The sequence below is a fragment of the Musa acuminata genome, chromosome BXJ1-1, assembly GCF_036884655.1.
Source record: "Musa acuminata AAA Group cultivar baxijiao chromosome BXJ1-1, Cavendish_Baxijiao_AAA, whole genome shotgun sequence".
In the NCBI taxonomy this organism is placed as follows: domain Eukaryota; kingdom Viridiplantae; phylum Streptophyta; class Magnoliopsida; order Zingiberales; family Musaceae; genus Musa; species Musa acuminata.
Window position 1 is genome coordinate 3,146,598 of NC_088327.1, and position 23,641 is coordinate 3,170,238.

Genomic DNA, 23,641 nt, shown 5'->3' on the forward strand with positions numbered 1-23,641 from the left:
GCCTCCTTGGTCTGCAGGAGGTCAAATTCCAGTGCCCTTTTTTCATGCTCTTTAATTTGATTACTGATCAGTTCAACACTAGAGCTTCTCGATTATAGTTTGGCCCAAGAACATGCAGCCATCGAGGTTATTAAGCAGCTTGTCTATTTGCTAGAAAGATCCACACTACATAGAGCAAATGGAATTATGTTTAGGCTTTGCAAATTGCAACCTCTTGTTGTCTTTGCACTAATTATTGCTCCATCAAGAATATACCTGGTTATTTCCACTATAGAACCAGCATCATATCTATAGGAGTTCCAACATAAGTTCTCTGACCATATGTGAACCATATGAAGATTATTTTTGTTGCAATAGACAAAATTGTCATATGCTCGTTATTTTATATAGTATCAAACAAAATTTATGAATGCACAAGCATATCATAATATGTAAGTCACAAATGGTGTAATGATGATAACCCCAGCAACACGTCAGTAGCTATAATATGTATTAAAGCTTTCATACATAGGGAATAATAGCTGTAAAAATATAGCAACCAAAATCCAAATATTACTACTAATATATGAGATGCCATCCATAACAGCCAAAATTGTCAGTGACAACTATGCTACAAAGGGCTTAAATTCAATTGAGAAGAATCTTCAAAAAGCCACCAAAATAATATAACGAGGGTGGGTCTTGTACCTTGAAGCATTTGGTTTTATAATCTAAGGTGCTAATAAATTGTAATTGTCTATCTTCTGAGATTGTCTATGAAGATTTCCCAATGGATAGATCAACATGAACATAAGCGATACATGCAACGAAAAACAAGAAAACAGCAGATATCAACATCAAGGGTTCTGCAAACATGAAAACTGGGTTGAAATCATAGTAGACCTGCAGCAAAAGGACAGTCAAGATGAATAAATTAATTCCAGTTCCTGTGTCAGTCAAGTACTTATTTTTCAACATCAGCACTTTCTGTGTCCTTGTTATGTTTATGTCAAGGCATATGCATAACAAGAACACAGGGCCTTGAGTAAAATGAAATGTATTGAAAGCATCAATTTCACTAAAATGAGAAGAACTACCTGGAAAGGGGTGTTATGCTCTGGCACCACATTTTTCTTCTGGAGAACTACCGTCGTCCTCCCAACAACATCAAGATATGAATAAGTCATCTGCATAATGGAACAAATAAATTCTCATTCTGGTCAGAAGGCAATCGCAGGCATAACAGGAAAGACAATTAGTTGTATAATAGATTATCAATTCGCTATAGAATTTTCAGATCTCTCAATAGCAGCAACTGTGCTTTATTGATTCATGTTTATTCATAGTTTTGTACCACAGATGATATATACAAATTATCATAATTTTGAGTTTTGAGGAGTTATGAGCCCTGCTGTATCGTGCTGACATGGTATTGGCACAAGGATCTGGGCCATGCTGATTAATAAAATGTGCCATTTTGCACACTTCTAGCTTGTGTTATGTAGTGCAGATCTCGTGTGCGTCATGCTAGTGCTGGTCATGTTGTATAATTTTCTCATGCCAGCACATTATGGACATGCATGGGTGATAATTAGGGCTTAAAGTATGAACAAAAAGTTGTGATAAACGAGTTAAATGGTTAGATACTGAAAGGTCTTCTGAACAATGCATGTTGTCAAGAAGCAAATAAGGAGTTGGGAATGTTCAAGAGAAACTATTTACATATATGACACATGTTTCGATGTTGCAACAACATTCAAATCCTAGAAAATGTTAATAAAAGCCTCTTAAACAAAGATGCTTCACTTCCAATGGATCACATAGGGTGATCCTTAGTTCCATAATTTAAGAGAACACTAAGTATCTAACTTTTTGATAAAAATTGTATCCAGCAGTCATAAAGCGTATTGAAATTGCATGATAATTATCTCATTTTGACAGCATGATTAGTCAAAGTCACACAGCCTCTGGATATTCAAGATATATTCACTTTGCAATAAAAAATCGTGGGATCATTAACTTCTAAGAATAATATATAACTTGATCAAACAAAATAATTGCAAAGTGAATGCATTTTATATATTTAGTTGATAAATGCATTTTGTATATTTAGTTGCTACCTATCAAGAATGAATTGAAGAATCTACTTTGGTTGATTAAGACCACTTATTCATGTAAAATGCCAAGGTCTTTTACACTAAGTTGCATGAGAAAATGCCTGACTATCTATAAGCAAATTAAACATTTCACAGAAGTTTAAATAATTTATTTTCAAAGAAAAGATGCGTATTCTCACTACATTAATAGAACATCAAATCACAAATTCTGAATGAAAAAGGTCTTTCAAATAATTTTGCCCACAAACATCTCAAGAGGAACTAGCCCAAATTAGCATGGACATATTAATCAACTATAACACAAAGCAGCTACCTAAAACAGGAAAATCTAATATACCCTATGCTGGTGCACCTGTATCAGGTCATATAAATTTTCTTGCATAAACAGAAAATAACAGAAAATTTTTTTTGCATAAAGGATCTCCCCAGGTGAAGCATTCATAATTAACCCTTATCTAGGAGACTATGAACATTGTCCAAACAAGATATACTTAACCTAACTTATCAAGGTTGCCTACTTAGAGTATGTCAGAGTAGATATAATTACCTCAAGATGCTGATCCACTGGGAAGGGAACTGCAGCTGTAGGGTTTCTTGATCCTTCAGGAAGAATGACCTGCAGCAATACAGAAAAATAATTTTTCTTTCACAAAGTCTGCGAAAGCAATTTTTTTCTCAAAATCTAGTTTCCTAATATTTGTAATTAAATATAATTAAAAATGAACTTCCTATAACAAGAAACCCAATCAAGTAACTTTGCTACAAAAATTTTGCCATTACTTATTCCACAATTAAGACAAGGATACTTTAACTTGCTTGTCATATCCATATCAAGTATATCAAGTATGCATTAGACATGATACTTGGACACTCATAGGATCATCAACCATTGTTATATAAGACTTACTTTAACTGTTAGATCATCAACCATTGTTTCAATAAGAGGGCATCCAAAACTGAAGTTGAGGTAACGCCGGCCATCATGTGATTCAAACAGGAAATCTTGCAATGGCAGCCCATAACCAATGGTGAAAGTGGCCTTCCACCCTCCAAATAATGGGTACCTAGGTTCTATTTCTAGTTCCGACTGAAAAATGCACATGAAAAAGATATGTTAGCATGTAGCATAAAGCAAACCATCAAGAAATTGTATCAGATACCCTGCATACTTATTTATATAACTAAGGATTTTTAAAGATGGAATGCAATTACTCATTAAAATTCTGAGCAGGCAACATATGCAAATCTTAGTAAATTAATGCCATTTTAGTTTAGAGGCATATCTAACTTTATCAAATGACAGATTAGAAGTCAGTCAAAAGTGACGACTGGATGTGTTGGCCATGTATCAGTATTGCATCAACTATCATGCTAAGACCATGCTGATGATTAACACACTAAACATGTCAAAAACTGGAAGGCTAACACAACTTCAGACAGTGTCACATTAAACCAATCATTTTAATAACTGTGCCAATGTAACTTGCATTGGATCAGCAGTAACATGCATGGTGCTCATACTCAGCATCGGACATGCCAATCACTATGCAAATGAAATTTTTGAAGAAAATATTTTGCGTTAAGTTTTAACAAGTACCTTCTGGGAATCAATGTGCAAATGAGATGATGAGATGTTTCCAATCTCATCACGATAGTACACTGAATGAACTCGGGGGGGCAGCTTCATAAGAAGGTGCCTAAAGGAAGCAACACCGCTGACTGATTGCTTAAATTGATATTCAAGCCTAGCAAGAATGTTTGGTAAGAATATCAGCTAACAAGCACTAAGCACCTTTTACAATAATATAGGCATGTCCTTGAGTAGCCAATTTAAACCATAAATAAAGAAATGATAGAAATCAATAAGACCGCATACAACACTATCAATATAACCACTTCCAACAGTATAATGAATAAAAAATTACTAACAGACCAATCAATAAGCTACATAGAAAGTTCCTCTAAATTTATTGCACAGATTCATTATTGGTAAAATCTCTCATTTCTCCCTCTTTCATACTTAGGAGGCCGAATCTCTTCAAATTACAGATAATCATCATAGGAGGCTCATATCCTATCAACTAGACAACTGTCTAGCACCTGATAGTGAATGGAACCTAGGCCGCACATTTAGCGCCTAACACTTTTAAAAATACCAACGGCAAGTATCCCCAAAAGCGAGTGATTCCAACTAGCTCTTAAGTTATTTTGGGTGATAAGAGTGAGGCATCAAATGGCATAGATCGATAAATTTGGCAAATCATGATGTGAGTTTCATATGCAGTTCTAAATAAAATTCTTATCGGGTCTTCTTTTTTGGAGTTTATGTTAGTTGTAAGTTGGTTCTAGTCCTATAGGATTGGGGACTATAGAACAAAGTATTACCACATATTATCAGGTCTTCTTATCAGGTCCTATAGAACGAACTACGAAGTACTACTGCATATTATGTTCTAAACTATAGATGGTTCTAAGTAAAGGAAAATATAAAATTCACAATTTATTCACCATAAGCTATCTAATATTTGGGACATAAGGCTTACATATTGCTTTACAAGCAAAGATGTCATGTATTACTTTAATATCAAGGAGTTCTCATCTCAATTTGCTTCATTATATACATTATATATTTTGTTCCTACTTCCTAGTCCATATTTCAGTATATGAGCTGCATTCTTGAGCAAGCTATACCTTATATACTGAAATATATCCATCATCATATGAGATATCATTGCAAATAAGTAGAGTAGAAGATGTAGCAGGGCTCTACATGTGTTTCCAATTATATCTCGGACTATACAAACTCAAAAAGAGGTTGGTATTGCTGCTGCAAAGGAATAGCAGTTCTCAACTTCCAAGATTCCTGCCAAGTTCTCTTCAACTTGGATTTATGCAGGTCACTATAGATTTTGACTACTACTAATTTTCAGGAGATATAAAAATAGGGCAGCAAAGTAGCCAAATGCGACTTTGGGTTTAGAGGATCGAAGGAGTAGAGGAGAAGAGAGACAAAGAGATGGTAATAAGAAGACAAATCCAGTAGCCAATTTTCTCAATTAAAAAAGCGATATGTTGACAAATTATTTAGTTCAACGAAAAAAAACCATTAAGATGGAAACTATTCAGCATTTCCTCGTCTTAGAATTTGGATCTATCTGTTCTCAACAAAATCAATGTGGAGGTTAAACAAGATTGGTATTCTGTTTTGAAAATTATGGTACACATAAGTAAAGTCATGTACATAAGTGGAGGTTAAAATAATGTTCTGTTTCTGATAATACAAGGACATTACAGATTACTCCTCAATATCTGATATCAAACCATTAGTTGAGGCCTTTCAAAAAGAACGTGGCACCATTTGTTATATTGACTAAATGAATATAGTGACAAGAATGTCTTCACCAATTCAAGACAATCAGAGAAACATGAGATTAATGTAAATCGAACAAGGCCTACAAGAAAATCAAAAGCAGAAAATGATATCGGATATAAAAGCATTTTGGGAGCAAAATTGGATAATCTGCATAAATTTAAGACATATAATATGTGCATATAAATTCACATCTATAACTAGAGTCACACAGTATAGGGACTATGATTCTTAAGATTTCCTGAACTAACCTTGAAAAAACTCCTTTGTGTCGTGCTCCAGCATGTTTTAATTTGTAATGATCCCTTATCTGAAGGCTTCCCCAGTGCGAAATTTCAATCTCACGAACAAGTTCTTCAACAACTGCAAAGGGATTGTTATTCTCGAAATGCACAATTACTGGAGAGTATGAATATGGTCCATGATCATGGTAAGGGCCATATCTTAGCTCAGAACCAACACGACTAGCTGGGTCCACTCTTGTAAAAGATTCCACTTTGTTACTGGGAGTCTTAATACTCGTAATCTGCTCCACGATATGATAAGGTGACAGTAGAGTTGCACTATCACGGTAGTACACAAGCTGTGGTTCTGATTGGCTAATCTCTGCTGGGAAGGGCTCAAGCAAATGAGTTAGCACATAAAGCACCTCCACTGTTGTTGCCTCACCAGACTTCAAAGGACTACGTAATGAAACAGAGTAGAGCTGAGCACCATTTGGTGCATCTGGAGATTCACTTGGATTCACCGAGAGAGGCACATAGGTCTTCTTTTTGCGTTTCCCTTCAGCTACAGATGCTTTTAGTATTGCTAAATGTTCAGCTTCAGTAGGTGCGAAAGCAACAAGAACTTCCGAAACTTCAGATGTGCCAGCATTTTCCACCTAAACAAGTTTCATGGACACCATATATCACGGAACACCAATCTAAAAGACTACCAGTGAGGAAAACAATATAGTGTTGCATCAGCAGTAATTTACGGAATACAGTTGGTCTTAGCGTCAAGAAGAAAACGTGACGCACAAAATAATCTCTTTTTTCCCATTCAATCAAACATTGGGGAGATGAAAGCAAGCAGTTTCAGTTTGAGTAGGAAAACATTGTACTAGATAACGTACGATCATAAGACATCATCGAATGGTCAAATTAAGTAGAATCAAAAAGAAATCCTGAAAGATGTACCTTCAAAGTCAAGAAAACCCTTGCGATGGGAGCGGTGACGTCGATCTGCAAACAGCGCCGAGTGCAACAACAGTTAGATCTAAAGGAATCCATGGATCTACACAAGACGAGCCAACCAAGCAACGAAAATAAAGGAGAAGAAGAAAAGAAAAGTTGGACGGAAATTTCTTTTCTCCGTGCCGGGAGATCTCACCCTTCTCTCCGCGCTGAGGACTCGAATCTCCGGCGATGAAGAGACAAGTTGGAGGATCGAGAACAAGGAGAGGAGGAGAAAGAGAAAGACCGCCATGGCGGCGCTGGTTCTTCCCATTCTTCGACGACTTCCACCCTTCTCCTCGTCCCTAGGAACTCGCGACTTCCCGACCTTCCCAAATATTTCAGATAAAATTACATATGTATCCCTCAGAAGTCGATGATTTATGCGTTAAGTGCCAATAAAATCTCCTTTATTTCTTACAAAACCTATAATTCGAAAACCCTTCAAGGATAAATATGTAAAAGCAGTTTCTTCAGGTTTCTTTTTATTTTTGGGATTTTATTAAGATGCACGTGATTGCACGTGCCATCTTACAAGATAAATGCTGATGATTTAATTAGCATAAATATTTTTATTCTCGATTACAGATTAACAGAGGAAACACCGAGCACCAAATCTAGCTTTGTTCATACCAATATATATATATATATATATATATATATATATATATATATATATATATATATATATATATATATATATATATATATAGTAGGTTTCTACACCGGTGAAAGATGATATTGTAAGTATAAAATTATTAGGAAAAATTCTCCAAAAAAATTATTATTTTTCAGTACGATACTATTTATTTTCTAAAAAATATATTATCTTTATTATTTATCTCGTCGATCGTCGCTTCTCTCTCTATCTCTGTATCTTTAAAAAGGACGTTCTTAGGAGCATGCCCTTATTCGATTTTACCTTTCGCTTTTGCGTCTTACTAAAACTTCGCTTTATGCTTGTGCATATCATGCAAATGAGGAGAGAGAGAAAGTCTCATCGTGATCATCTAATTTCCTTCGATTGTGATTGATAACTATGATGTGTGAGGAAGGCTCAGTAGCAAATTTAGCAGAAGGAGGTGAGGCGCAAGTGACATCATGGTCACCTTCTTGCCCTTCGTCGAGACCAATGATCGTGATGCATAAAGAGAGCCCAACGACCGATGTGGCACAAGACGATGGGGCAAAGGCAGCGTCATGATTACCTCCTTGCCCTCCGTCGAGATCATCGAGTGCAACATGTGAGAAGAATCCAATGATCAACCCGACGGTGGGACGAATGTAACACCGTGGTCACCTTCTTACCCTTAACCTCATCCTCCACTTTGACACTGTTGGCTAATGGCAAGGCCGTGCAAGAGGATGAAAGTGAGCAACTAAAGTCAGGTAGAGATTAATTGTAATTTCATCTTTGATTAAAAAAAAAGTACTCTATCAAACAAAATAAATAAATAAAAGCTTGAGATTTTTTTTTAGAATTTATCGAAATTATCAAGTCAATTTTAAGAACTATATCATGATATTATTTTGTTGTCGATCAAGATAAAATGCTACATTTATTACAAAGGAAAAAAGGAATCCCTAAACAAACAACGAACACTAAGTGCTTCATGTTTCAGAACCTCGAACAATTCCCCGGCAAACCAGTGCTCCCATCAACCACGACGATCTCCGCCTTGTCGCAGCCGATCACATCCTGTCCAAGCTTTGCGCCCGCCGCTTTCAGCCCTTTCAAGGAGGCTGCCTGGTTGAACAGGTTGAGCACCGGCAGCTTGGAGGCCGGAGGCATCTTCCCCGCAGGCAGCAGGCTGGTGAAGTCGTCCCCCATCAATGGCACCTCGAAGTCTTCCTTGTGATGCTTCACCACGTTGCCGTTGGCGCTAATGTGCGCGCCAGGCTCCATGTGGTTGGTGGAGAAGCTTGCTTGGCTCGGGAAGTTGGGGTACAGACTGACGTACCCTCTTAGGTACATCATGTCGATGAGGAACTTCTTCCACGAAGCCTGCCACCCGTTGGTCCTCGACTTGGGAATCTGCACCGGGTTGTTCTTGGCGTCGTCGGTGAACCTGGCGTTCATGTAGGCGTAGAACTCTCGCCAGTGCTTGGGGAAGAAGAGCGCGCCCCAGCTGCAAGGGAGCTGATGGAGGTACGGCGTGTTGGGGTGGATCCGTTTGAAGAACTCGGTCGCGTTCCACTTGGGCCTCTCCTTCACCACCTCCACGAGCCGGGGGGTGTAGAGGGAGATCGAGGAGAGCTCGGGGAGCGACACCTGGGGGTCGTAGTGGTAAGCCAGGAGCGCGTACTTGATCCACAGGTAGTAGTAGGGGGAGACCTCGATGTCGTCTTCGAGGAGGAGGCCAAACTCGTCGTCGTCGGAGGGGTACCAACTCTCGCTCACGGCCCGGATCAGACCGCCCTGGATGATACGCCGCCGCACCAGCTTTGGCCCTTGCGCCCATCGGAAGGACCCGACGACCTTGAGAGTCTCCTCGTCGACTTTGCTGTCCATGTTGAAGCTCAAGCGGACCTCGTCGCCGAGGTAATGTGCCTGCTGCAGAGATCTGAGAAGTCTCTGTAGAGAGGATGCTCGGTTCTGGGTGATGATGTTCACGGTGATCCGCATCCGGTTCCAATCTGCAACGAACAGGCCGTGGACGTAAGAAACAAGGTCAGATGTGAGCTCGGAGGGTTACATTTCTTACTCGGCAATGCTGTTGGCCGGAGATCAGCCATCCACAAGGCCTTGGACACAGCGGTCTTCGGCAGAAGAACCAGAGCAGTGCCATTTGCGCTGCCTTCGGCCGCCATTCTTAGCGCGTTCTTGACGTTCGCATCGATGTCGTCGACCGCGATCAGCAGACTCGGGTTGTGGATCTTGAGGAGCCCCTTCAAGCTCGAGTACACAGCCTGAACCACCGGGACCTCCGAGTTCGACACGCCTGAGATCGCTCCGACTTCCAGATCAAAGATCTTGAACCGCCTCTCCTTGCACACGACCTTCGGCCACCCGAGAACAGCTACAGATCCCTCGCAGGAGCAGGAAGAACTCCCGCCTGAGACAGCAATGTAGGCCTTCCTCCCCACCGTCTTTCGGAACTTCTCGAGAAGAGGGGAGAGTGCCTTCACTTCATCGAGGGAATGCGCGTAAAACAGAGCGTCGATCTTCTGAGGGTTCATTGCAGCCCACTGAGTAATATAACCGGTCGACAAAGCCCGCCACCATTGATCATCCCTGACCTGGACGATGTCCTTGAAGATGACAGTGGTTTCAGAGACGTAAGCAAGCCTGTGCTCGCTGTCTCCCCACGTCTCCTTGTCGTTTGGATCCACAGGCAGCACATACGACCCAGCGTTTCTGTACTTCTGAAGCTGATAACTGCACCGATGCACGCAACATGAGACTCGACTCGGTGAAAGCCAAATAGAAAGCAAAGACATTACCTGAGATGCAGGTCTTCACCGGTCATGAAAGTGAAGGGTGTCTCCACAAACAACGTCTTGACAAGATCTGCAGATAGAAACCAAGAGCTCGACAGGAAATCAACCTGCACAATCTTGTCCACGGTGATGTCATAAGCAGGATCGGGCAAGTAGAGGCCTGCTTCCTTGGAACGGAACTTTCTGTAACTTGGAAAGGTGAAGTCCTTCTGCCTGAAAGGTAAGATTCTCCCAATGCTCCCCAGGACTGAGTTCCTGTACTTGTCAGTCCCTGCAACATGGGACAAGATCTCCAGCATTTTCTTGCCCGGGATCATGTCATCATCCAGGATATACACGAAGTCTGCCTCGGTCTGCAGGGCCATCTGAAACCTTCCGTAGTATTTGAAGTCGTAGCTCGAGCTGATGAAGCTGATTCTGGAGTTGTTGTAGCTCTCCACGATCCTTCTCAGTGAGAGCTCGCTTGGGCTGCCGAAAGAGAGCACCCAAACATGGTGGAAAGGCAGTGTCTGGTTGAGCAATGAATCGAGTTGTGCACAGAGTGTCTTCCTCTTGAAATGGTTCAAGATGACAGTGATCTTTGGGATGGAAGGACCCTTTGGGCTCCATTTCGACTCCATCCTCATAAGCTCGGCAAGCGTCTCCGTCCCCGAGCTCTCCTCCTGGAATGCCAACACTTCATCGTATAGCTCCCTCTTGAGCTTGATCATCAACGCATCGTCCGATTTCTTCTGTACGAAATCGATCTCTTCGTGCTCACAGACCTCGGCGAGGAATTCGCCGGCAGGGACCTCTTGGGTGCTCGACGGGGCGTGCGAGTGTTCGACGAATTGCGTCCAGTGGTGGGCGATCCGGGAGGCCCAAGAGAAGTCAGCTCCGCTGCGTTGGCCGACGGAGGAGCTCATGTGATACAAGAGGAAGGTAGCGTACATGGCGAAGGCGAACTGAAGGCAGGTCAAGGCTGCAACGAGGCGGAAAGAAGCAAGCTTTGGAGTCTTCATCTTGCTCGATTTACCCACGACATAGTCATTGAGCATCCCTTCCAGGTGCCGACTGTTTCTCATGGTCAGAGGACGAATGAAACCCATCAAAGGAACTCGGGAGATGTGGTAGATCTGACGGAAAGCTAATTCTCTTCGAATTATAGTCCTAAATCTTACCAACTCACACGAGCATCTGTATAAACATGGAGAAAACAGCAGAACATCGTACCTCAAAAGAAAGAAGGGAAACGGAGAAGCCAATGTAGGTGTTCAGTCTCTGCTGCAGTGTTGGAATTGTGACTCTATGTAGGTGGAGTTTGATCTGTATAAATAGAGGAGAGGAAGAAGAAGAAGATCTAAAGAGAAACTCATACATCTCTCTTTGGTGTAACACCGAAATGCCTTCTGCCAAACATTGCGAGTGGAAAGAGGAGAGGATTTGATCTTAGTCAAACAATTTTTTGCATGAGTTCTCACTGGAGTTGCAGCCATGCTTCATCCAGAGGTCAACAGAGAGACTTCTTACATGTTAGTCAACGTTTGTAGAGGCAACAGCCAAGGAAACTAATCATCCATTAATGACCAGTTCTAATCACTTTCTATCCTCGGTGAACAGCAGAGATCGAATGCTCTCATTACACATAACATCAGAACAGAGTGAATCGCTGCAGAAACCGTGATTTAATGCAGATATTTTACTGCCATCACCTAAGCTGGTTTGACTTTTAGACTCTCAGCTGCTGGTTGGAGATCTAACGACAATGTTGGAGTTTGACCACAATCCAATCTGAGACCAGATTTGTGTCTGGTCTTGAAAAGTGTTGATGACAGAATCTGGGATTCTAACTCACAAGATCATTTGGAGATATTTCGGATGGAGAACAACTGGATGAGATATATGTATGTACACATGGCACTGTCAAATTTAGGCAGGTTTGGCCTCAGATCTTTGATGAAGAGGTCAACTGGAAGAGGAGAGTCAACTTGAGTCTCCATGGGAGAGCTGTCAGCATAGCTCCCATTTCAGGTGACCTTTAATGTCCTCAGGCTGTAAAATTAGGCATGGGAATTTGTCCTAAAGATAGGCAAGTACAAATCTGCAGTGACTTCCATCCCTCACCACCTTCCTTGAAGGAGCTCAGTGGAATGGTGCCTTACTGTGAGAACACTGCAAGTTGGTAGGGGAGTCTGCTAATGAGCATGGAATTCACACTACCCACAACAAGCTCACAAACTCACTACCAAAAATCTTAGGGTTCCATCTAAATCTTAATGACAAAGTAGCTTTTTTTTCTTATATTATTTTCCTAATTGCTTATTCATCATTTAGAATTTTTGACATGCCATGTTTGCTATCAAGTATTTTTATAATGGAGGTTGAATTTTATTTTCTGCAATAAAAATATATAATTTGGAAAAGGTAGATGGAATTATTTTGTAAATATAATTGTTTTAGAATTTGCACAACACTGTGAATGTTAGTCCCAATCAATCAATCAAGAAAATAGAGGATTGTTCGAATATGATCCATTACATCAATATGTCCAAATGTGATACCAAAACAAAAGATTAACAGTATCTTATGAGCAAACAGTTAGATATCTTTGCTATTATTTAATAGAACAGAAATCTTACCAAAAAAAAAATTCATAAATTATTAAAATGGATAAGGATGTCAGAGGTTTTATATACGACCACCATGTCTTCCTCGCTCTAATAAAAATTTAGAAGACAATTGTAAGAATATGAATAAAAAATTAATATGATCAAAATTAGAATACTACACGAATGAGTGAAAACTATCTGAAAAAGGCAGAACAAAGAAATCCCGATTTGAGAACTGCCCTTAGAGAAAATAAAATGAAATAAAAATCCAAAAAAATTTATGTACATCTTTAAAGATATATATTATGATTACAAGATGGAATCATTTATAAATATAGTAGTACATATTTCAAAACAAAAATTAAGACATCACAGTGGGCAAATATGTAAGTATGTTCAAATGTATTGGAATTTGCACGCAGTTGCATGTCAAAATCTAATTGCTAATATTCTACTATGATTTAAGAACACTAAATACCTCATTGACATGCCAAAATCAGATCATTGTTAACTAAATAACCAGCAGGCATTCGGGAAACCACATAAAATGAAGCTACAAAGTGAACAGTCCCGAGATCGAACACTCAAAAATTCTCTGAGAACAGATTATGAAACCACACCAGTAAAGCATTAACATCAAATAACCTATCTGACAAACCTTGAATTCAGCAGGCCCAATCGATAGTACTAGAGTAAATATTTCATTGTGAAATTACTAATAATGAATCTTTATTTTCCTATTCAGCATGAATGCTGAAACAAATCTTCTTCCAAAATTCACAAAAAAGGAGTCACTCTACGACCAATATAACCCCATACATCACCCATGTGACGGCTACAACAGAGCAATGACCGACTCATGTACAATGAGACCACTAGTAATGTTTGAAATACCAAGACCATTATCAAACACATCAGCAGATACATCTCCAACCAAGATAGCAAATACGATGATGCTGGTATCAACTAGTTACACCATACAGTCTAATTATTTCTTGGAATGAGGATCTCCTTACCTATATCCACCTCCGTATGGTTGCTGCGAACCATAGTTGCCCATACCCATCATGGGATTGTATCCGACCCCAGGCATACCAGTTCCACCCATAGGGGTTCCCATCGGCGGTCGTGGCGGCATTCCCATGCCCATAGGTTGATTGATGCTGCCACCGTAACCACCCATTCCCATACCACCATTACCCACCATGCCCATTCCCATACCACCACCACCCATCATGCCCATTCCCATACCAACACCACCCATCATGCCCATGCCCATGGTGGGATTGGGGGGGCGGATGAGGGTATTTGCACCGGCGCGCCCAATGCCAGAACCAGATCCCATAGCTTTGCCCATTGTGGTTGTAGATATTGGGGTTGCAGATACCTTCTTCTCTTCTTTCCTTTTCTCTTTCCGATTTATAGAATCAAAGTCAATTCCAATATCCGCATGAGGATTAATTTTAGCTGCATGAAATTCAATTATGAATAAGAGAGCACAAAAAAGAAAGCCATGTAATATGGCTGATGTGGAAGATGCAAAACTTGCATGGATATTATGTTTACCATATGTAATCTTTTGAGATGTACATGTGATGCATGAATGCACTATGATGTCACATAAAAGCATAAGCAGCACCTCAATCAAAAACTACAAGCAGAGCATCAATCATAAAACTAAGCATATGCATGACCTGTAAACAATATATTATCTACTGAATCATCGGTGCCTTTTCATAAACAGCACATTGGAACTGAGAAACAACTAAATACTGAGTAAGAAAGACTAAACACTTACATCCAGATATGTTCAGATTGACTAGTCCTCGACTCAATGTGTCAGCCCACACCGTTGATTTGGTCTCAAACTTATCTTTTGAAGAAACAGCTTTCACGGGTGTCAAAGATGATGTACAAGCGGTCACTTCCATAGGAGGAGCCTGCAAGCCAGACTGTGAAAGAAGGTTCGGCTGGGTGGTCTGTGGATTTGTTGGAGCAATAGGACGAGCCTCCTGTGCAGTAAATTGAGTCACCTGTGATGCAAAAATAGCTGGTGGACCTGACTGTAGAAGAGGGTTGCCCAGGACATCTGTTGTTGCTACCCGGGATTCCTGCGGAATTACTGAGGCTGTGAATCCTGTTTGTGGGGCAAGCATACCTGATATATTATTCGGCTGGGTCACAGGTGCTTCTGAAGTTAACATAGCAGGACCAGCAAAAGAGCTTTGTTGACCATCCGATACAGGATTGTAAGTAACACCACCAAAAGAGCCATCAAAGTCAAAGCTTGTGGTTGTTTCAATCTTGGGAGCTGCAGGTGCAAGAATTTCAGCACCTCCAGATGAAATTGAATTGAAGGAAGAGACTGGTGGAAAAATCTCTTGCTGATTGGGAAAATTTTCTTGAGTAGCTATAAAAGGAGGATCCCCAAAAGGATTTTCACCAGCCTGAACAAAAAGGTCAAGAAGAAAGAATCACACTCAGTCAAGCAAGATAAGATTGATACAGTAAGAGTAAAACAAATGCACGCAGCGAGAGGAAAGGAAATGCCATCACAGTTCACTGTAACTGTATAACAAGCAAAAAAGAAATAAATTGTACTGCAGGACTTTTCTTGTTAATGAGACTTCATAATGTGATAAATGTCCATACTGTAACAAAGCCTGTCCTGATTTTGGTACACGTACTTGTGCCTCATTAAACAATTAACTGCATTGCAAGTATCCAGGGATTTATGCTAGTAATTAAATGATCAAACAAACCTGGCTGAATACAGCAGATGCTGATGATGCAGCAACAAAATCTGTCGCAAAACTTGAATTTGCAGGAAGATCAGCTTCAGTACCACTGTTAGTTGTAGTCAATGGCACCAATGCCAGAGAATAAATAGGATCTGATGCTGATGCTGATCCAAATAAGTCCATCTCATGACTACCCGCAGCAGGTGGAGCAGCTGATTGTGGGAAGAAACAAAGCCCTTGTTATTGCTCATTACAAGATTGACATGTTATGACATCAATCAAGAGAGTTGCATAAAAAAACAAGTTACACTAGTTCTTATTAAATTTTGGAGACGATCATATTAATTTAGTGATCTCCAAACAATTTGGCATTCTTTATTAGAATTCAGTTTATTTTTATTTTTTCTTACCTCTTCATTATGCATTTGTTACAACAGAACTATGACTTGAAATAATCATTACATTCTAATATAAGAAACATATATTTGTTTTAAAAAAACATAAAAAAGGCAGCATTGATAAGGTTTAGCTGCAGCTTTAGAAGGGGAGGACGACAAGTGATAATTAGGAGGAAAAATATGTCACTCTATACTCATAATGTTAACTCAAAATTAGTGATGGAAAATTTAAAAACTAATGCAGGTAAAGTGATTCGGAAAAGCATCCTTATTTATGGGGTTAACTGCAAACCAAAACATCGATTGATAACTCACCAGTACATTGTGGCGGTAATAACTAAATATTTGTCACAAAATAAAACAGAACTTGACCCTATGTGACCCCCAAGCCTATCCAGTCACCATTTCTAGTGAAGCACTGTGTGATGCAAAAACAACTTTTATGAAACTCTTTGAAGAGTGTGCTAGTAGGATTAATACCAAATCCAATGACATCCCATGGCATCATCTACCATATCATGCCATCCATGACCTTATGATGCTAAAAGTTGGTCTATGCCCTCTCCAAACCTCTCCATCCATCATTTCTTCTCTGTCTCATGCAGTGGCAACAAACATGCCCCAACTATGGAAGTGATGATAGTGGCGAATGTCAAACGCGATGATAGTGAATCTCCACTTAATACATATCATCTCCACTTTACACATATAGTCACATTAAAAAAAAATCATTCCTCCACTCCCATTTTTCCTACCCTTTTCTTATGACTACCACAGGAAGCAGTAACTAGCCTCTTTCTTCTTTCAAGTTTGATAGATCAGCTAGAATTGATCAAAATTGACCTGTTCCAGGTAGGTTTAGCCTAGTTGTCCAAGCATGGCTCATTCCAACTATTTCTAACAGTGTATAGTTAATATCTAGCAATACAGATGAGAATTCAACAAAAATCAATGTTGTTAAAAATGGCCACCTTGGGCATGAAACTAGGTCTCATCACCTAGGCTTCATCGATTCAAACAGATAAATTTTTTACCTTCATCTGAAGATCATTTATATATTAGTAATGTGTTAGATTCTCAAGGAATAGGTTTCAATCTTGGGTTAAAATTCGATCAGGTTGAGTGCCTATGAGCATAGAATTAAATGCCGCAAATGTTGCTGCCACTATATACACCACATATGAATTAAATTTGAATCATTACTTTTTCATTTTTTGCGCATCTCATCTCTAAATCGGACCGGACATACTTATGGCCAATGCTTATCAACTTGACATGTTCACGAGACCAGCTTTTAAACCTTGCTTAGGATTTGTGGTGTAACCCATTACATCACAATTACTGTTAAAAATTGTTTCTCTTTATTTGTTTCCCCTTCTTTCTCTCTTTATTCCAGTGTGTTATGCTTATTTGATCTATATCCCTGTTATTGTTTATTGTCTGTCCCCTAAGACTACACCCCCCTTCATTAATTGGTCATCTACTGTTAGAACATATCCTCTGCTATATACCAAATTAAATTTTTTTACTACTGAATCTCATTTTCTTTCTGGCCTCCCTTACTCTTCTTCATTTAATTCCATGTTTTCCCTATACTCTTTATAACTCTTTTTCAAAAAACTCTGATATTGGCATCCAATCTTTCACATACTTGCACCGAAAATAAGTAACCAGTATCTTCCTCTGGTTCTTCTTTTAGCATCCCTGTGACTGCAAAATCCCAACACAGATAGCTTAAAAGGTGAATCACCAGTAAAGCAGCATTAAGATCAGAGAAAATCCATTTCTATTTGATATGTTTATTTGAAAATTAATTAATCTAAAATGATCCTAGTCTCTGGTAAAAATTTAGGCTGCTGTGAAGTCCTGTAGAGAGGTCAGAGGATTGAACCCCAAGTTTTAGAAATAAAAGATAGTAGAAACCAACTAACCACATTGTTTGGGCACAATTAGTACCTATTTGTTCTTATATTACCAGATAAATAGCTCATAAAATTGATACAACATTTTGACATAAGCAACAAAGGAAGATTAGAAATGCTACACTTACAAAAGCCACAATCTGCATTACCTGATGCCATACCACGTGGATCAAACTCATCAAAACCGTTATCATTGTTGTTTGTTGATGCAGATACACCAGCCAGAGCATGGCCTGAGCCTTGGTTTGTAAAAGGAGAGCTTGCTGCTCGTACAAAAGGTGAAGAAGTTTGGTTCCTACCTTCTGAAGAAGAGCTTGCTCTAGGAGCTGATGGTGAAGATGCTTTTGGCGCAGCTGCTGTGAAATCACTTTCATTTCTGCCAGTGGATCTGATGTCAGAGTTGACTTGCACAATTCTAAAGAACATAGTAATAACAGACACGTACCTATCTTCTTTTACATGATTTTGAGCATCTTTTGCAACTTCTTCATAGCTCGGTGGTGCACCAATACTCTGCTCAGAAAGCCTACGGTCCAGCTGCCTGATTATATAAATAATTATTAGTCCAGAGAAGGTGTAGCCCCGAGTTCAACACAACTTGAATACACAAGTCTCAGAACTATAATGTCTATAAGGCAGAAATTTCAACAGTTCACAACCTTTCATCATGAGGAAGATTGTCAGCTCTGCCGCCTCCACTTCTGCAACCGAGAAGAGAATAATTAAGCATGCCATATAATCATTCTTTACAGAAGCTATGATAAACAGCAATTCATTGGATGGTGGAATAAATAGATCATACCATTTAAAATTAGTAAATAGGGCTCCAATTAGTAAAACATAAATTAATAATTTAACATGCCTCAACAATTCACAGAGGATTTCCTACTTTAAGATCAACATAATCAGAATCGGCATCAGTAAAAAAAACTTCATTCTTTGCAAAGTAAAACCAAGTATCATTACCGAGATGAGCGGTCATCATCATCAAGGGAACGGTCTCTGCTGAGGCTCCTATTTCTTGAACCATACTGATAATCATCATTTCCACGACCTCTTCTATAGTCATCATCTCTGTAACCATCTCTGCCAGAACGTTCTTCAGCATACCTACCATATCGATCCCCCTCTCCGCCATAAGAGTCCCGACCTCTACCATATTTGTCATCATCTCTATATCCCCATTCTCTTTCCTTTCCATTACCATATCGGTCTTCATCTCTACTAGCATAACGATCATCGTCATAACGATCACCATAGCCTCCTTGTGAACCAGGTCTACCAGTTGAAAATGTACTTCGATATCTATCCAAGAATGGAAGATACATCAAATACATAAAGTGAACCAAGTCGATATCGCTTAAGTTCAGAAATCTAACTCACTTGTCCCTGTTAACAGCAGCTTTTTGCCGAGCTTCCTGTATTCTTTCTTTATCATTCACTAGAGCTACAAGACTCTGGGATTTCCGTCTAACATTGTTTCCCTGATCCCTTCCACTTGAATCAATATACTGGAAGTCTGATAAAGTCTGAAATACAGGCATTGTTTACAGTCAAAAGAGTGCTATCTATAACATAATCTATAATAGTTACAAGCCAAATTTGACACATTTCACAGCATCCAGAAGAGAGATAAAGGGCAAGTGTTATATTACTGATATTTGGTATGCATGCTCCTTCATTTCATCAATCACGCGTTCAGATCCATGTGCAACAAGGTACTCCAAAACAGTCAGTGCCTACATTTATCATTGAAAAAAGAACAATAAATGAAACTATTAATAGGAATAAGGATCCAATAAATATCTGAAGTTCAAATAAAATGAACACACAGAATCCCATGGTGCATTGCATGTGCACAATCTGAATAAGTTAAGCAAATCAGAGTTAACCAGGAAAACCACAAGATCCAAATGTATAGAAAGATCTATATTCAACACCTTGTAAACGTGCCGCCAGTTTTTTCCTGTGTCATTGATCCTCTTCCATATCACATTCATGATCATCTGGTATTCATGACTACACAGTTGCATAACCAATGAGGTTCCATAAAACAAGCAGCAGCAGGAAGCATGCTGATCGATAGAGTTACAAGCTTACTAGTTTCTGGTTGCCTGTGCAATATCTGCCAGAAGCGATCCATGTGGTCCCCAAGGCTCATTGCTGGTTGCATCAAGAATCTGAAGTCAAGATCCCAAAAGCATAAATGTGTAAGCTTCACAACTAGCCAAAAGAACATATTATACTATTTCAGGATCATCTTTGATGCTAAATATCAATCTCAGTAATCTGCACTTAATTAAGCAGTTATCCTTTTCTCTGGACTGACAAACTCAGTTTCAGTTGCAGTCTGAATATAGACAACTAAGTGAACAAATAACATATGAGATATGTTACACAATACACCTTCTGCTCTATATTGGGGACCTTCAGAACTTTCTTGTTCACCTCCCGTTTACTGCACATGCAAGAAGTGACAAATTAGTTAACCTTATACCTGAGAAGATTAAGAACACTGCAAAGTGGACCCATATAATCAAGGTATAGTGCTGCATGCAATAGAGTTACTTGGTAACAAAGTCCAAAGTTACTCTAAGGCACTAGTTAAAGTCATGACAACAGAAGATCTTACAGGTCCCGGACAGTTTGATCAAAAGCTTTCTTCATGATCCTTGTTGATCAAGAACACTTCCTTTTTCAGCAGCCTTCTTTGAATTTTCTTTTGTAAGCAATCCAAAAGAACCTAACCAGTTGTTCTATCATTGACAAGGAAACATAATAGGATTTATTAGACAGATAGACAAAATAAGATGCCAACAATGTTATCCATAAGATCCATCTAGAAATAAAAACCGAAATTGCAATTAGTTAAGTACAACAGCCAAAAGGAAATGACCAAAATTGAAAAGCTTTTATTTTTTATCAACGCCTAAAGCAGACTCAAGTGCCGGAGTAGGAAAAAAAGTACAACAGAAGAATGTCGAGCGACAACAGGGGAAACAAGCTTTACAGGAAATTATTCAGCAGTTAACCAGAAAAGGGGGTTTTGTGTCAAGGTATACCTATGTGCACTATTCTTATGCACCAAATAAATGAAAAGAATAGAGGCATCATGAATAGTTTTTTACATGCAACTACATGAAAAAGCTAATCAGGATCTGCAATATGCCAATGTCCAAAAAGAGGGCTGATAAAAAGATACCCATTACGTCAAGATACGAAAATGTCAAAAACCCTAGAAAATGACCCCAAAAAAAAGTTTTTTACATAAAAACAAACAAAGCACCAGATTCGTCTCAATCTCATGCACTTTTTATAGGTACGAATTTGCTACATGTCATCCACAGGCTAACAAAATATCAACTAAATTAAATAGTAAACAAGTAAATTAAATGGAAGTAGCCAACCTTAGAAGTTTCCACAGTATATATGAAGGAAATCAGACAGTATCTCCTATCGAAAACCTATACAAACAGAGTAGAAAAAATTACATCATATCCATCAGAATAGCAATAATTACAAAGCGGCCAGCACAATGATCGAACCATGACAAGATTCAACGCAGAAGCATCCAGATCTAGTAATTTTCAGCTTAAATTTGGGATCCACGGCACCAATATCCCCGTCCAGATCCAACAAAAACGAAACAAAATCAACATGAACAAAAAGATCCAGTCCCGAGAAACAACTTTTTCGATCCAAAACGGAATCTTTTTTATCACGGTACATCAAATCCACCAACATGAGAACAAAAATAGAGCAATCAGCGAAATTTCTCCAGAAATCCAAGCTAAGGTCAGATCCAATATTCAAACCCGAGCCCCGAGACGCAGCGACGAGGAAATCGATATCCAAAACGGAAAATAAAAAGAAAGGAAAAAGGGAAACAAGAGGTAACGAAACGAACCACGGGAGTCGATGATCTTGGCGTCCCAGATCCGACCAAGAACGGGTCGCAGAGGGGGAAAAGAGATTGGAGGAGGAATCAAGGAAATAGAATCTGAGATCGGTCGAATGGATTCGCCAGCGATCCACCGACGAGCCCTAGGGTTTCTCTCTTTCCTCTCCGACGCGGCCTGGGAAGAGGACGGGGAGGAATGAGACGAAGAAAAAGAGGGGAAAGAAGGAATAAAAAAGGGGGACGGAGAAGGCGTCGGAAGGGAGAGATTTCTTCCGCCCCTGCGGTGGGTTAAGGATTTCCTCATGGTCAACAATAGGGTTCAGGGATTAGTAGCCAACCACATTAGTTTATTTCGGTTGGCTCTACGATATAATACTCTTGGGCCCCACATGAATCGCCAATAAATTATCTGAATCCTGTCGGAACTAAACAACATGCATGGGTGTCAAAGAAGGGCGCCATGGAAATTACTTGAATGTCCCCTCATGCTGTAGCCACTTGTTGACCTCCAATATAAATTTTGAGCATATATGGTGAAGGTAATGAGAGGATTGGATTTAGCATAATTGAGTTAATGTTATTATTATTATTAGTCCAAAAACAAGACATTTATGGAGGTGAATGTGTGTCTAGAGGACAACTAATTTATATTTATTATCAATTAAAAGTGGATTTTTTTTATTATAGGAAGACATGTTTGTTTGAATTTCTACTTGGATAAATTATATATTTTACATAATCCACTTTTATTTTTAATATATTTATTGAATATTTTTAAAAGTTACATGTTTAACATTTACAACCTTATGGTCTTTATAAAGAAATTAATGATTAACTATAGCCAAAGTCTTTCTTAATAGATTTTATCACTTAAAATTATAATTGTTGATCTAAAATTTTCTCTCAGTTATTTATCATCTAGATCTCATTTCCTTTTTTTTATCAAGATTAAAGGGTAAGGATATAATTGGAACTCAGGACATTATTATCAATGGTAAAAGTTTTTACTATATGAGTTAAAAGTAAATTTCAAACATCTCTATCAACTTATCATTATTATATGATTTTTTATGAGTAATAATGATATTTTATAATCACTTATCTTTTTCATATAGAAATCAAATTTCTTATAGGTAATCTTTGATTACAAAATGAATTGAAAGTGGTTCACATTATTAATAATTCAAGAAAAAACATCTTTTCCCCTCCCCAAGAAAGATAAATTATTTGAAACGGGTTTGTGTTGCCGATGGCTTCTCTTTGGTGTCTCCTCCCAGATGAAAAGGACACCATCCTAACGAAGCTGTTCAGCCTTCTAGATGCCACAGACATGACCACTTGTTCTTCCTCTTCCTCAGCCATACATGCAGCCAAGCCAAGCCAACCACAATTAGGACCTCTGGCCATCTCTCTCTCTCTCTCTCTCTCTCTCTCTCTCTCTCTTAAACCTTTTCTGTAGTTCCACACTAATATCTTTATGCATGGATGCATGATGATTCAACAAAGAACACACACAAAATACAAAGGTGTATACATATCTCTCAAATTCTTTTGTTCTTTTATAAAGTATAAATGGTAAAGATGAATCTTGATCCCAAAAATTTTCAGTGATATTATAAGGTATGTATGAGTAAGATACATAACACATTCATAGTTCCCATATAAGATTTGGAGTTCTCAATATTTATTAATTAGATAGATACTAAAGATTTTTTTGGATGATATCTCAAATCATATCTATATAAGTAGGCTTAACACATTATCATCAAATGAACATTTTAAGTTTAAAAAAATTTATAAGATGAAATTTTGAATCCTCAATCCTCAATAAATAAGTCTAATATATCATCATTAAATTAGTATTTTAAACATCAATAAATATTTTGCTTTTTATATTTATTGTTAAGTTTAAATATAGTAAAATATTTATTAGTTACTATAGTTCAAATTATAATTTGTATCAATAT

The 23,641-nt window shown here is 38.7% G+C and overlaps 3 protein-coding genes across 4 annotated transcripts; all 3 read right to left on the bottom strand.

The window, feature by feature from the left end:
- Nucleotides 1-530: 530 nt before the first annotated feature.
- Nucleotides 531-7,028, bottom strand: LOC135608811 (dolichyl-diphosphooligosaccharide--protein glycosyltransferase subunit 1B-like). Its single transcript, XM_065101877.1, has 8 exons — nt 6,841-7,028; nt 6,648-6,692; nt 5,718-6,349; nt 3,694-3,841; nt 3,004-3,183; nt 2,644-2,712; nt 1,077-1,166; nt 531-882 (listed from the first exon to the last, which is right to left on the bottom strand). The coding sequence occupies exons 1-8, from the start codon at nt 6,955-6,957 to the stop codon at nt 754-756; spliced, it is 1,410 nt and encodes a 469-aa protein (XP_064957949.1). The 5' UTR covers nt 6,958-7,028; the 3' UTR covers nt 531-753.
- A 1,181-nt stretch (nt 7,029-8,209) lies between these two features.
- On the bottom strand, nt 8,210-11,796 carry LOC103978197 (uncharacterized). The gene is made up of 3 exons (XM_009393913.3): nt 10,128-11,796; nt 9,389-10,062; nt 8,210-9,320 (listed from the first exon to the last, which is right to left on the bottom strand). The coding sequence occupies exons 1-3, from the start codon at nt 11,210-11,212 to the stop codon at nt 8,302-8,304; spliced, it is 2,778 nt and encodes a 925-aa protein (XP_009392188.2). The 5' UTR covers nt 11,213-11,796; the 3' UTR covers nt 8,210-8,301.
- Nucleotides 11,797-13,411: 1,615 nt separating this feature from the next.
- On the bottom strand, nt 13,412-21,936 carry LOC135608879 (clathrin interactor EPSIN 2-like). Of its 2 annotated transcripts, XM_065101956.1 has the most exons (15): nt 21,681-21,936; nt 21,181-21,237; nt 20,406-20,529; nt 20,180-20,231; nt 19,874-19,953; nt 19,714-19,792; nt 19,429-19,512; nt 19,157-19,302; nt 18,740-19,078; nt 18,433-18,474; nt 18,219-18,314; nt 17,923-18,149; nt 15,475-15,665; nt 14,511-15,159; nt 13,412-14,179 (listed from the first exon to the last, which is right to left on the bottom strand). In XM_065101956.1, the coding sequence occupies exons 3-15, from the start codon at nt 20,438-20,440 to the stop codon at nt 13,725-13,727; spliced, it is 2,475 nt and encodes an 824-aa protein (XP_064958028.1). In that variant the 5' UTR covers nt 20,441-20,529; nt 21,181-21,237; nt 21,681-21,936; the 3' UTR covers nt 13,412-13,724. The 2 variants fall into 2 exon arrangements, with proteins under 2 accessions (XP_064958028.1, XP_064958074.1); XM_065102002.1 differs by lacking the exon at nt 21,181-21,237.
- Nucleotides 21,937-23,641: the final 1,705 nt, after the last annotated feature.